The sequence below is a fragment of the Hipposideros armiger genome, unplaced genomic scaffold (genome assembly GCF_001890085.2).
Source record: "Hipposideros armiger isolate ML-2016 unplaced genomic scaffold, ASM189008v1 scaffold_110, whole genome shotgun sequence".
NCBI lineage: Eukaryota > Metazoa > Chordata > Mammalia > Chiroptera > Hipposideridae > Hipposideros > Hipposideros armiger.
Genome location: NW_017731460.1, coordinates 3,015,356 through 3,030,318, shown reverse-complemented (window position 1 = coordinate 3,030,318; position 14,963 = coordinate 3,015,356). Strand labels below are relative to the sequence as shown.

Below are 14,963 nucleotides of genomic sequence, written 5' to 3'. Positions count from 1 at the left end.
GCAAGTGGCAGAGCCCCATTAGAACCCAGACTTCCTACCACCAAGTCCACTGCTCCTTGGACCTGTGCCTGAGGCTCTGTCCTCAGTGTCACTGAAGCTGCCTTCTTTGGTGGAAGGGAGGATGTGACCCAGTCTTTCCCAATTCTGAGCTCTGCCACTGTAGGTAGGAGAGACTGGAAAGCTCCATCCCCCACGACCAGCTGATGGTGGATTTCAAGAACCAGGGCTTCCTTCCCCATGCACCTCCTCCTCCCCCTGAGCAGTTTGGTGGAGGGTGGGTGTGGAGATGAGTCAGGCCAGGGAGGGAGAGCTCAGCCATAAAAAAGCGGGACTGACAGCAAGCACTTTTCCTGGGGCGCATGACCTCCCACAGGCCTCTGGGAACTCTGCCTGAACAGCAGAGCTTCAAAATTGCATGATCTAGGCTTTGCAGATTTAATTTGCTATATTCACAAGGGCAGCCACAGAGGAGGGGAAACCTTTAGATAGAAGGTGGGGGATGAGGGAGAAGGTGAATGATTTCCAGTCTCTCAGTAGAGAGCTTGCAATAGGTTTTGTTTTTTGTTTCTTTTAATGAGTGTGCCATTTTTGCAGCTGTCCAATGTGCCCAATGGCTCGGTCTTCATCCCCTCCAGCTCCAAATCAAAAGGACATCCAGGACACAGAGCTGGACCTGGCTTTGGAGGTCAGCTGTTCCAATACCTCATGTTAATGGGAACCTCACGTACCCTGAGGGAAGTGACTTGTCCAAGTGCACACCTTTGGGGAAGTTTTGGTAACAGATCTCAGGTCTCCTGGAACCCAGTATACACTTGTCCTGGCAAATCTCAGGAAAACCTTAGGAAGGCGCAGCCCCTGGACACATGATGAGGAAGTAAGAAGTGGTGGGGGGCGGAGAGAAATAGAGGCAACTGGCCCAACAGTGACCATGGAGGGCTTCTCTTGGCCCTGGAGCTGTAGCCAGGGCTAGGGAGATGCCGAACGCTTACCTGCTCCAGGGGGATGACTAGGAAGGACCCTCCTCCCGCGCTCTCGGTGACGATGGCCAGGAAGCGGGCATTGACAGCACAAAAGTGGTTATCGTGCACGTTCTTGGTGATCGGGATCCCATCGAAGCAGTGCTCCCGGTTGGCCACCTTCCCATACACGTTCCGGAACTTGGAGCTGCGGTATTGCGGACGCCAGGCCATCTGTGAGGGGCCAGGAGAGACAAGGGTCAGGCTGGTCACTGCTTCCATAAGGGCCTGGGCTGGACACTGGGTGGGTAGCTGCTCCCCAGGGATGCGGGAAGTGAGCCAGCCCTGGTGCCGCCCTCGGGACACAAGGAGAGGGCAAGGAGTCTCCAAGAATTGTGTGCCCCTCCCTGTGCTAGAGGACTTACTTGTTTAGTAAAGTCCTACAGGGGCCAAGACTGGCATGAGGGCATTCACATGTTTCCTGCCTTTGGTACACATGCCCATCCCATCTTCCAGAAAGGATGTAGGGCCCTTTCACTTCCAAGGGACATGCCATGTGATAGAGCAGACCATCCACCCAAAAACCAGTATGGGCTGCCTCCTATGTGCCAGAAACTGCTCAATTCAGTACAGGAGGTACAGACAGAGGAGGCTGGGTGTTCACAGAGAGAACACTGCTGATGGTGAGGTATGGGAGGAAGATGACCCCCTTTATGTGCAGGGAGGCAAATGACCACCCATTATCATCCCCTCCTCTGATTCTCTCTAGGCCACAAGTGCACCCTCAGAAATCGCTCAGTCCTATATGCCATCATCATCATCACCACCGGGCACAGAGAGGTGAAGTGACTTATCCAAGATCACACAGCAAATGAGTAGGGTCATGAACACAGGCTCCTAACTGGAAATCTGAGACATTTTCCTATGCCAGATTACCCTTTGGAGCAAGGCTTCTTAATGTGTAGCCCATGGATCAACCGTATCAAAAATCATCTGGTATGGAGAAAGTTTCTGAGCCTCCCTCCCACATCATCTGTTAGAAATGTTGATTCCTCTGTCCCGTCCAGACCTACTGAATTCAAGATTTGGGGGATGGAGCCCAGAAATTAGCACTTTAATCCAGCTCACATCCCCCATAGTGAGACAGAAGCTCACTGAAGGTTGAGCCTCTGTTCTAGAGAATGCAGTGGCGCCCCTCCCACCCCTCTTTGCCCACCATCTACGACACAGGCTTCAACCAACCAACCAATCAACCAACCAACCAACCAACCAGCCAAACAACCAGCTCCTGTGTGCCTGTCCCATGTATGCACAGCCGAGAACACAGACATGCACAAGTGGGTGGGTGAGGACGGGGTGGGCAGCCCGCCATGGACTTTAGCTTCCCTGTAGAACGGCGCCTCCTATGGGAACCCTGTAAGTGGACGCCATCACAGGTGGAGCCCAATCAGGTGCTCTCCTGGCAGACACCCATCTGATAAGCCACAAGCAAGCACCCAGCCTGGGGCCTGACATAGAGCAGGAGCTCAATAAATGCTTCGCAACATGAACACGGTTCTGGCCTGACTTGGCCATTATTTATCCCCTCCGCTTCCTGCCAAACCTCCTGATGTGCCTTGAGGCTCCCGCCCCATCTCAGGACAGAAAGGGCCAGGTTCGGTTCTTCATATGAAGTTTCCAAGGGGAGGAAAACAAAAGGAAACACAGTCACAGAATCAGGAAACCAACTCTGGGAATTTGACTGAAAACAAAACTTTGCATTTGATTTAAATAAAGTCAGGAGCCCAGCCACAAAGGACTCTTTATTGAAGAAGCTAAGATCCAATGAGGTGAATCCAGGGAAGGCTCCTCACCTTCAGGAAACCCTCTCCACACCTCTCACCTCTTCTTCACTCCGCCAGGTCACACTCTACCCTGCAGGGTCAGTCTCTCTACTCTACTCCTCCCGACCTCCCAGCCTCTGCCCACGCCATACCCCACTGCAGCCCGCCTTCTCCTCTCTCTGCTGAGTTCTGCCCAAGATCGTTCAGGACAAAGTCCTGCTGGAGAGACAAGCGTACCAGACAGGCGCCTTGTTGGTCACTCCTGGCTGTGTGATCTCAAGCAAGCCCCTTCCACTCTCTGGGCATCTGACTCCCGTTCAGGATTGTATCAGCCATTCCCAGGGTGGAGTCCCAGGTGGTCTGTCACTCAGCTCTTTTACATGGTACAGAGGTGAGGTTTTTAGTTTTGTAGTTACGTGTTTATTTTAATTTGCACTAGAAAAAATATAACTTGCATGTCAAATCCATGCTTTGACAGATAGTATTGCTAATAAGGTTAAGTTAAAAAATAATGAATCAATTAAAAAAATATATAGTATGGGTGGTATATAGACCTGGCAAAAAAATCAATCTGTTATGGAAGTGCTAGAAATCGCTCTATCTCTTCCAGGTAGAACATTCTGGATTTCACAGCTCCCATGGAAGAGAAAGGAGGTGTCAGCCTGCGCATTCAAACCTCCTGTTCCTTGCTGGAATGCCTTTGCCCCTCTTCTCTGCGCAGCCCAACCTTAGCCTGCAGGGTCCCATGCAACCTGACTCCACAGCCCATGGAGACCCCTCAGAATCCCTGGACAGCCAGCAGCTTTCCCTCGGCTCCTAGTCTAGACCTTGTCACAGGCTCTCTGTGTGATGACAGGCAGTGACCCCAGGGCCTGAGCAGGACTGAAGACTAGTCTGTGCTCTTCCTGGGCAGCTCAGATGGGTCCTGGATGCCTTGAGGAGACCTGCTGGACACCCGGCCCATGACAGGCCCAGCCTCTCTTTGAAGGGAGCTCAGCCTGGTGGGGAGACAGCTGGGAACAATTCAGCCTCCACCAGAATGCAAGGCTCGGGGAGCCACTTCCTAGCCCGAGTCTGGGGAGTTGGACCACGAGTTCCTTCTCCGCCCCAGCACAGCCCACGGCCAGGACTGGGATGGGCTGAACAAGGCATGTTTATAATGGCTCAGGTCTGTGTACTTCCTCAGTGTGGACCTCACTGCCGGGTCTCAGGGGTGGCTGTGAGGGACTGGGAGCCACGTAGATCTAGATGCAAGTGCCGCCTCTGCTGTTGCCTAGCTGTGTGCCTTGGGCAAGCCACTTAACCTCTCTGTGCCACCTCCAGCTGTTTTTATATAAAGGAGGCTAATAATCTCCAAGCAGGCGGAGGAGTCAGTGCCAAGCTGCCATGACGTGCACAGCACAGACCTGGCACCTCTCTGGATGCTCACTTAACAGGGCAGAATACGAGGCAGGAGAGGAAGGGCTGGGACGCTGTAGGGCCGCCTCCTACCCTGTCCTTTCCCAACATCCCAGAGCCCTGCAGGCTGAGGGGTGGGGTCTGAGCTCAGGCCCTCAGTGCCCCCAGCCTGTGCTGATCACCATTGCTGGGGATCAACGTGGGCCTCCTGGGAAATGTGTTGTCACAGAGCTCCTGAGACATCCAGGCAAACTGACCCAGCAGACTCGCCAGACCCTCCACACCACACGCATATGTCCCAGGTGACGCCCACGCGGCTGGCTGTTTCTGGGTCTGTTTTCCCATCTGACTTCACCTCTTCCTCCCTCACTTCTCCTCCACCCTTCTCCTTTCTCCCTCCCCTCCCCTCCCCTCCCCTCCCCTCTCCTCTCCTCTTCACTTTCTGTGTTCTCCCACTTCCTGACCTTCCTTCCCTCTCTCTGCCATTTCCCCTGCTCTCCATTCCTCAGGGTGTGGATACAGCAAAGAGGCATTTGTGGCCAAAGCTCCTAGTGGGCATGCTTGTGTTCTTGAACACATCTCATGTTGCCCCTCTCAGCAGCCATGTTCTTCCAGTGAGCACGTCTCCTGGGATTGGGCTCCCAGCATCTCTAGAATGATGCAGGCCTGCTTCCTGGGAAAAAATGGAGAGTGTGTCCAAGAGCTTTGCTCTCAGCAAGCCAAGTGCTGGCCTGTCCCCACTGGCTGGTAGACTGGGGCTGGATCGCCAGAGATTCTCTGTGCCGGGCCTCTTTAAGGGCCTGAGGAAGGAGGCTGGGGCCCTTGCTGATCAACGGCTCCTCCTCACTGAGCCTGCAGCTTCACCCCACGCGAACCCACAGCAGGTATGTGCATGGCAGAGCTCTGCGGTCCTGCGTTTCCATTCCCCGTTCTGACTCCTCCTAACGTTGGGGAAGACACTTTGCCTCTGAGCATCAGGCATTCCATTTCTAAAATGAGATCCCAGATTTCTGACTTTGTGTGGTTGTTTGAAGAACCAAAATGAGATAACGTAGGTGCAAGGTCCCATTTGAGATCAGATATCACGGGTCTAGTCTACAGAGAGGTGCCCTGGAAAGCACCAGACACAGACCCTGCTTTCAAATAGTGTGCAAGCTAGTGGAGGAGATGAGATCGATGCCTGACAAGTTTACAGTAATCCAACTGACACTTGGTAGCAAACAGGCTACACAGACAATAAGTGCTACAGGAATGAGAGGTCAGGGAAGGAGAGCCGGTATCAGGGCGGGCTTCATGGAGGCCATTGGCCTGCACTGGGCACTCAGAGCATCAGGCACTGTGCACACACTGGTTTGCCTCATAACTTGTCATAAGCTGGGAGCCACAGGATGAGGGTACAGGGTGGGAAACAGAGTCAGCCCAAGTTCAGGCAGTTAGCAAGTGCAGGGGTAATTTGAGTCTGTTCTTTCTGACTCTGCAGTCCATAGTATGTTTTCTCCAACCCTTATATTATGAAATATTTCAACATACAAAAATAATAGTTGAGAGAATGGTACAATCACCCACCATCTAGTTGAATTATCGTTAACATTTTGCCATACTTCTGTGTGTGTGTGTGTGTGTGTGTGTGTGTGTGTGTGTGTGTACTTCTTTCTCTTTTGTTTTCTTTTGTGGAGTCATTTGAAAGGAAGTTGCAAACGTCATGATTCCTGCCCCATTATTGCACAGCATGCATTTCCTACAAAGGAGGACAATTTCCTACATTAGCACATCACATCTAAGAAAATTAATAATCCCTTGATACTAATAGCCATCCCATATTCAAAATTCCCCAAAATGCCTTACAGCTTTTGAATCAGGGAAGGGAGCCACAGCGCTGCCATGGGTTTTATTTGTTTGTGATCCCTCTTTTGCCTCCTCTAAATCTAGAACACTCCCATCATTTAAAAAAAATTTTTTTTTCAGTAATATTGACTTTTTTAAGACACCAAGTCAGTTGTCTTATAAACTGTTCCAGCGATTTGTCTCATGTTGCTCTGTGGTATCTTCAAAGCCATTCCTGTATTCCCGAGAAACTTTAGGAGCCGGGTGTAAAGCCTTGATTTGATGCAGGTTAAATGTTAGCAATTGGCTTTGCTGGGGGCGAGGATGGGGAGGAGAGGGCATACACCTGGCCAGGCTGGCGGCAGTGAGGTGGCCTGCTGGCCAGTGCCAAGGGTTTGTTCTGGAGGGTAGTGGACAGAAAGCTGGAAGACCCGGAAGTCCAGATGTGGCCCCAGCACATGCTGTGGCCAAACAGGGGCGTCTGCAGGCCTGGGAGGTCCGACCATTCCACCGGTGGTTACTAAGGGGCTGACTTCATTGTGAGGTCAGATGGATGGGTGTGCAGGCAGGGAACAGAAAACACTCTTCTCTACTCTTCCAGAAGGAGGAGGCTACACTGAAGCTGAGACTGGAGGAGCTGCTAGACCTCAAATGGAAATTGGTGGGGGTGGTCAAGAGGTGACGCGCACATCTGGCCCTTTGCCCTTCGCCCCTTGCCCCCAAACGCAGCCCAGATCCTGGTGGATTCCCCCAGCTAGTCCTAGTGAGGGCGGAACACATGCTCTAAATCTTTCGGGACCAGATTGAGATACATTTGAGCGCCCCCACAAAAAAAAGACTTTCTTAATGGTTAGATGCCTGAGATGGAAAAGGAAGCTGCCTTGATAGGTAATGAGCTTCCTGTCCCTGGAGGGGATCAAGATTCAGGTAGATGATCTCTAGTCAAGGGCAACGTGGAACAAAGGATGGAACTCCCCTCCCAGAGATGACAGCACTCACGCCCCCACTCTATGAAAGACACTGTGTTGTGACAGAGAGGAGAGCTGGAGTCAGAGTGCCCAGCAGGAGCTCTGGCTCTGCCACCCTGGCCAGGGACCCTCCTCCTGGGTAAAAAGGGATGTAATGCCTCCCTCGCTGGGTTGCTGTGACTCTGAATGACAATGGCGGTCATGGCAATTGCCATCTCCCGCTGGGGCACCCCTCAGAGCTGATTAATTCTTGGCCACTTCTTTTAAGCTGTAGGTCCGTACGCCTTCTCGCTCCTGTTACTGGATTGTAAGTTATCTGATCCCCCATCTCCTCCTGGCCCCTGCACAGCTGCACCCCACCCCAGGCCTGGTCCAGGACTCCTGTCTGGCAGGAGCCTCCTAGTGACTCTGGCTGAATAATCATTCACTATGGTGGGAGGGCAAGAGCCAAGGTCAGGCACAAGTGCCCGGTTCCTTGGATGCTATGAGGTGTCGTCTCCCTCAGAACCTCACTCCAGGTCTGTGACTTCAGCTTGCTGAGGTTTTGAGTTTTGTTTTCAGGCTGATGCCCTAAGAGGGTCTAGTCATTACTCTCCACCCATTAGCATTTCTGGGTCCAAGTCCTTCCTCTGTAGTGTTTGTCCATCTGGTCATGCAGCCCCATCTCCTCTTGGCTCCTTGTCACCAGGACACCAAGGCCTCTGAACTCAGTATAGCTCTCAGGCTGGGGCTTAGTGAGTCCTTTGCTGCTGACAGCACAGTATCAGCAAGGGGACCAGTGCCTATAAAACTGCCTCAAAAACCACCCACAGCCCCAGCCATGATCCTCTCTAGACACCACCTCATTCACCACCGCTCCCAGCTGTCCAGTGGACAGAGCTGGGCATATACTCTAATCCCACTGAAAACATAAAGTATATACGTGACTTATCTGAGGCTCAGAGGGGTTAAAAGACTAGCCCAAAGTCACACGCTATGAAAGTGGCAGAGCCAAGACTTCAGCCAAGAACTTCTGACTCTTAGTCTACTGTTCTCCTCCTTCAGCCTCCCCACCCAAACCCATCAACCCCCCACGTTGCCCCAAATATACACAAAATACACAAAAGTATGCAGAAACTATACAGCAGGTGGGGTTTTGAGAGTCAGAAAGAATCCAAAGGTTTCTGTCTTGGCTCTACCATTTGTTAACTGTGTGACTTTAAACTAGTTACTCAAACTCTCTTAGCATCAGTTTCTTTATCAAAATGGGAATGATGTCACCCAGCTTACTGGATGCAATGAAGTGACCAAATGCAAAGGGCCTGGCAAGGTGTCTGGCACAGGGTGGTGCTTGCCAAACATGGGTTCTACCCTCTCCCTCTCTCCTGTAAGGAAGAGGCTTGACCTCAATTAAGTGTTTACCGGCTCTGCCAGGAGGAGGAGTGGGCGGGGCTGAGGGTCAGGAGGAGAGAGGGAGAGGCTCTCGCCTCCAGATGTGAGCAGCAGCTAGGCCAGCTCCCTGGCGGCCTCTCCCTGGGCCCAGGGCCATCCTGGTTTCCCTCTGAGAGGGGGAGGGCCCGGAAGGAAGAAGTATTCATTTCACTGCTGAATGGCCCTTATAGCCTCTTAAGAAATGGAGGCTGGCTTTTTTTCTCCTCTGAGATAATCACTATGTACACACCACATGGAAGCAAATTGTATCCTTTCCTGTGATGCTGAAAATGATTTATTGTGGCCAGCGGATGTATTTTTCTAGACGATGATGACTAAAATCCAATCCTTCAGCCGGAACACAAACATCGATGAGGGCAGTTTTTCTCTTGTCTCTGGCTCAGGTAAGGGGAGCTCATAACTACATCCTTGGAGAGCTGTCAGCTGGGGAAGCCCAGGAGACCTCTGGGATGTGCCCTGGTGGCTGCTGGGCACTCGTTCCCAGGGGGCAGCCCACCAGGACCTGTGTGGCAGCCACTCCTTGTTCTTGTGTTGCCAGAGAAAGGCTGGCGTTTTCAGCCTTACTGGAGTCACTAGCTGTCTGGCTTGTCTAGACTCAGCGTCTTCTTCCATGAAATGTGGGTCTCAACCACACTTACATCCTAGAATCCTTATAAGGATGAAGACATGAGAACACAGAGGACAGGGGCTTTGTAAATGGTGCGCCACTCTAATAAATGTCAGCTACTATTATCAATACGTCTGTGTATGCGCCCATAACGTTCGCGGTCTGTGAGCGATAGCTGGTCACCTGACCCTCCTCCATCTCAAAGCCAGCTCTGCTTTCCCGAGCCTAGAACTGGGCACACAGGAGGGACGCCATGAATGTTCCCAAACCAAGGAGCAGAAATGAATCGGCTCAGGGTCCGGAGAAGCTCGCCAGGCTCAGCAGTGATTACTGATGGACTCTACCCTTCAGTTTTCTCCTCTGTAAAATGAATGGCTATGATCTTTTCCTTTTTGCAGGAGAACACTTTCTCCAAGCAAACTATTACTCAGAACTCCAAAATGTAAAACAAGGCAAAGTCAGAGTTGTCTGCATTAAAGTCAAGAAGGAAGCTGGGAGCACCTTCACGCTATGGTCCAGGGGCTGCACTGCAGAACCCTGGGCCCATGTAGAACCCAGTTTGAGAACTGATGGTGTGAGGAAAGATGCCAGAAATCTGTGTTCTGGCCAGCTCAGCCACTCACTCATTGAGGGCCCTCAGGCAGGTCCTTCTTCTCCCACACGAGGTGTTTGGGCCAGGTGGCCCACCATCCCGCTCTGCCATTTCATGGTCTAGCCCAGCACCCTGGGTTCTCACTGGTTTCCAGGACTTCTAAGAAGATGTTGTAGCCATTCAAGAAATTTCCAGCATGAAGAAGCTGGACTACACCACACATCTTCTCTCTTAGATGCTCTCTGATTGCTGAATCCACTGGGTTTGGGCCCCCAGAGACCCGGGATTTCCTTGAGGATCTGCCTCTGAATTCTGAGTCCGCTACAGCACAGCCAATTGCAGCAGGGGTACAGGACGGAGGAGGCTGACTCATTGCCCACGGTCCACCACCAGGCCGGAGCTCCCCACTCAGCAGCCCAGCGGTGGTTAGGAAGAAGGGCTCTGCAGCCAGGTGACCTACATTCCAATCCTGGCTCCGCTTCACTCAGGCTGATCTAGACGAGTCACCGAGCCTCTCTGAGACTCAGTTCCCTTTATCTGTGACATGACTTTGTTAGGATGCTGTTCCCCCTTCTCACTTCCTTTAGGTCTTTTCTTCAAAAGTGACCTCTCACGGAGACCTTCCCCAAGCACATGTCATTATCAACCACACCATACACTTAGCTTATCTGGTTTGTACCTTCCCCTCACTAGCCTATCAGCTCCAGGAGGGCAGGGATTTGTCTCTCCTGTTCACTGCAGTGTCAGCAATGCCTAAAACAGTATCTGGCGCATGGTAAACACTTGAAGGATGTACCTGTCAGTGCGTCTAGGGCAGCAGTGTGCTGACAGATGGTTAACAACCAGCTCTCTGAGGGAGGGGGGAGCCCCGGTTTATAATGTCTGCCAATTTCCAGGGTGGAAATACTCCCACCACGGCTGATTTCAAGGTACCAGTGTGGCATCACTGAATGTGCAGTTGGGCTGGAGTTGAACTGCAATGGAAATAAGATGGCAGAAAAAGAGGTAGAAGCCACCAAGACAGACAGACAGATGGAAATGTGAGGCTACATGAACGGTGTGGTTTTTACCACTCCCCTCAGTATAGCCAGAGCCCTGGTCTGGTGGTTCCCTCACCAGGCTATGCAGCGGAATCGTCTGAGGAGCAAGTTATGAAGGCACGTATCTGTGGACACCAGTGTTGAGAATATCTGCTCTAGCTTATGTGCCAAAGAGTGAGCCAAAGCTGCAGAGTTCCATACGGTAGCCTCTAGTCAAAGTGACTGTTTACATTCGGATTAATTAAAATTAAATCATACAAAATTCAGTTTCTCAGACGAGCCACTTTTCGAGTGCTCACTAGCCACATGGGGCTATAATGAACCATAATGAACAACACATATTACAGATCATTTCCATTACTGCAAAAAATCCTATTGGGCAGCACTGGGGGAATATCAATTAGCCCCAAAAGTCACATCCCAGAAGAAAAGAATCAGGCTGAACCCCCACAACCTGGGAGTTCCTGGCTGCACAGGGACCACAGAAGGTCATGATCTGGGGTCACCCACAATGATTTTCTCACCACCCTGAGCCCACGTGGAATGCCTGGGTTCTGGGCCAGCTACCCTGCCAGCTCACAGAGCCCCTTGGGCAAGCCCCCTAGTTTTCTCAACTATGAAATGGCGATTCCTGCCCTCTACCCAGCTCTGTCCTGCCTCCTGCATGCTCTCAGGGAGCAGCTCAAAGTCAAGTGAGAATGAACATGTTGGCATGGCGCCTTCTCAACAGTCTGCAGACGGGAAGATGCAGATCCAGCACCCATGGATGCTGCACTCTGTCCATCACCCAACGCAAGTCCAGCCAGGCACGAAGTCTATTCCTGGAGCAGCTTCCGCCCTGAATCCCCATAGCCTTCTTGTTCTGCTGAGCAGGACCAGACACGTGAGGGGAAAGCTGCCAGCCTCCTCTGCTCCAAGCTCTTCAGGGGAGCTTCCCACTTCCCCTACAATGGCCCCTGAGCTGGGAAATCTTTCCTGAAGCCCTCAGATTCTATCCTGTCTCATCGTCTCATCTACCCCCTTTCCTGGCTTAGCATGCTACTAGCAATAGCCAACATGTATTAAGTGCTTACTATCAGCCAAGCATTTTACATTCGTTACATCCCGTAATCCTTATAATAACCCCAAGGAATAGATAAAACTATCGTCCCCATTTACAGATGCAACTGGGCGTGTCCAAGTTCACTTAAGTGGAAGAACTGGGTTCGGAACCCAGCTCTGATAGCAGGGTCTGTGCTTCACGTGTTTACGGCCCGACCACACTGGATGTCGTTGGGGGCGGGACTATGGTTCATTCTTCTTATTTTTCCAGGGTTTCCCATCAGGCTTACTACAGTATTGATAATGCTTACTAAATATATGAATGAGTGAAGGAATAAGAGCACAGGGATAAGGAAGACAGACTGTCATTTCCCCTCAAAAGCCTCCAAAAGCCCCCTTGGTGCTCCCAGGTCACCAACCTTGTCCGCTCTCTTACAGGATCTATAGGACCAGTTCCCAACTTGTCAGATCCGACCTGGGCGGAAAGCCGGGGAAGGGAATGTCTGCCTCCCTGTGGGCCCAACTTTTCCTACATGTGGTCCTGGCACAAAAAAGTCTTTCACGGAACCATAGCCTGCCAGGGCAGAAAAGGGCCCTTGGATCCACTAAAATCCAGCCTCTCATTTTACAGACTGAGGCCCAGAACGGGGAAATGACTTGTCCAAGTTCACACAATGAGGTCACCTTGGATGACCAATCCACGCTATAAGCCTCCTATCTGGAAGTGGGGGTGGGGGTGGGGGTGGTGAGATGGATGGGTAGGAAGTGATGCTGCCACCCCTCTCAGGAGATAGGCCCGATGGGAGTGTCTGGGGCAGGCAGGCCCTGCCCAGGGAAGCGCCCACCCTTCACCCCAGTTCTGAGTTCTGTATTCCTCTACCCAGCAAGGGAGGGGTGGTGGAGCCCAGAGCACAGGCCCAACAGATGGTTTCTATTTGCAGCCACTGAGCCTGGTCTTGCCAGACTCCTGACCTATTTTGAGGAACTGAAGGCCCCGCTTACGCAGGGATGGCCTTCCACTCGCACCCTTTCACCCATGGCTTGGCAGGAGATCAGATGGATGGTTCAGGGCCAGTGGAGGTGGGGAGTGGAGGAGAATATGAGGCTGGGGTGGATGTCTGCAAGCTTGAACCCAGAGAAGGGATCCTCCAAGTGTGAGCCTCAGGCTACCCGTCTCAGAGTCTTTTGGTGTGTTTGTGGAAATTCAGGTTCCTGGGCCGACTTCAGACCTCCAGGGTCACATGGGAATGGGCCGGGAAATCTGCATTTCCACCAAGCTCCCCGGTGTACTGTCTGTGGACCAACAGCACTGGCATCATCCAGGAGCAGGTTAGGAATGCAGAATCCTGGGCCCCACCCCAGATGGAAGCAAAACCCACAGTTTAACAAGATCTCCAGTGATTTGCAGATATGTTCAAGTTGAGAATCATTGCTCTCTTCAGTGCCTCTCAAATTGTAGCATGCATTAGAATCACCCGGGGAGCTTGTTAAAACACAGAATGCTGAGCCCCACCCCAAGTTTCTGATTCAGGAATTCTGGGGTGGGGCCTGAGAATGTGCATTTCTAACAAGTTACCAGGTGATGCTGAAGCCACTTCAGTCCCTGAGCTACATACAGTACAAGGAGCATTGTGCCCTCTGAAGCCCTAGCTCTGTGACCTTTCCTAAGTCCCTTTACGACTCTGAGTCTCAGTTTCTCCATCTGTACAATGGATATAATTCATACCTTTTTTCCTAGGATAATTGTGAGGCTCCAGTGAAATAATGTGTGTGAAAGTGCTTTGTGAATTACTATACAAAAATTAATGGGGCGGCCAGGTGGCTCAATTGGTTAGAGCGTGTGCTCTGAACAAGGTTGCCAGTTCGATTTCCACATAGGCCAGTGAGCTGTGCCTCCCCGCTCCCACCCCAACTAGATTGAAGGACAATGACTTGACTTTTGGAGCTGATAAGTCCTGGAAAAACACACTGTTACCCAATAAAATTTTTTTAAAAAATTATTATATAAATCAATTTGATTAATTAATCAATTATATTAATCAATTAAAAAGGATTTTAGGTGATCTCATTTGCCCTTGACAGTCTCCCTGTCATACAAGAAGTCACTCAAGGAGCTGGGCCTAACCCGTCCCTCAAGGGATTTATTTTGCCTTCCTATACTGCAGAGTACAAGACCAGGCATACAGTAAATGCTCAATAAGGGCTGGTGGAATTCAACCCAAGACTTCTGGTTCTCAACCCATTTCTCTTTACACTGCAATCTCTACTCACACCCTCTTTCGTGGCCCTCTGGTCTCTTGGTAAGGTAAGCTTAAACAATTTGTTTCTAAAAGGTTGTTTGATAGTTGAGGCAAAAGGTTGAGCCAGGGAAATGCCCCTATTAGCAAATGAGGAGTCTCACTTGGCTGATGGGGCTGCAGAGAGGTCCTGGTCCAACACCAGAGGAAGGGGACAGCCTATTCCTCGAGGGTGGCAAGAGTGAGAATAACAAGGAAAGCAGAAGGTGAAGTGTATGCTCAGATGTGTGTCCTGATTTTCCATACTTTTGGCTCAAATCTTAGGGGGAAATGTGCTTGGTAGGTTGAGGGCAGTGCTGATGGCAGGGGGTAGTGGGGTTTCTCTCCAACTTCTTGGTTGGGATTTTAGAAGGAGACAGACCACTCTTCAGGGTGGCCCTGGACCAAATAAGAGACGGCTTTACAGAATTAAGACGCCCAAGGGAAATGGCCAGACAGAGGGGGCCAGGCACATGCTCTTGAGCCTCCTTCAGCTCTTTGCTGGTGGACCGAACCCAGCCATCCTTGCTCACACCGGAGAAAGGACATAGAAGATCTAAGAGCCACAGGCCACCAAGAGGTCGCTATGGTGAAAGGCAAGCCAACTGCATGAGAGGTTGTAGGGAGGACTGTCTAGGCCTTGGGCAAAAAGGCTAGTAAGACAAAGACCCAGCTGGGGATAGACTCTGTCAGCAGGGGCAAGAAAAAAATGGACCGTGAGTTTTTCAGCTGGAGATTTCAGTGGCAGATGCCCAAAGAATACCCTGGGATGGGACGGGCCAGCCACACCTCAGTGGATGTCAGCCAGGATGTGTCTAAGGACCAGCACAAAGCCAGAGGTCCCTTTCCCTGACACCTGAGGTCACATAAGCCCCAGCCATTTATTTATTTATTTATTATTATTACTTTTAAAATATTTTTATTGGGAATTGGGGGATGGGAACAGTGCTGGGGAATTGGGGGAAGGGGAACAGACAAGTTGCTGTCCTTTTGTTCTTCAGTCTAGT

General features: G+C 51.2%; 1 protein-coding gene across 1 annotated transcript in view; it reads right to left on the bottom strand.

Annotated features, from left to right (window-relative positions):
• The window catches only part of CORO2B (coronin 2B), a 139,359-nt gene that overhangs the window by 64,745 nt on the left and 59,651 nt on the right, over positions 1-14,963 (bottom strand). The window contains exon 2 of the mRNA XM_019647304.1: positions 990-1,190. Within this exon, the coding sequence (XP_019502849.1) occupies positions 990-1,190 (201 nt within the window). The remainder of the gene's footprint in view (positions 1-989; positions 1,191-14,963) is intronic.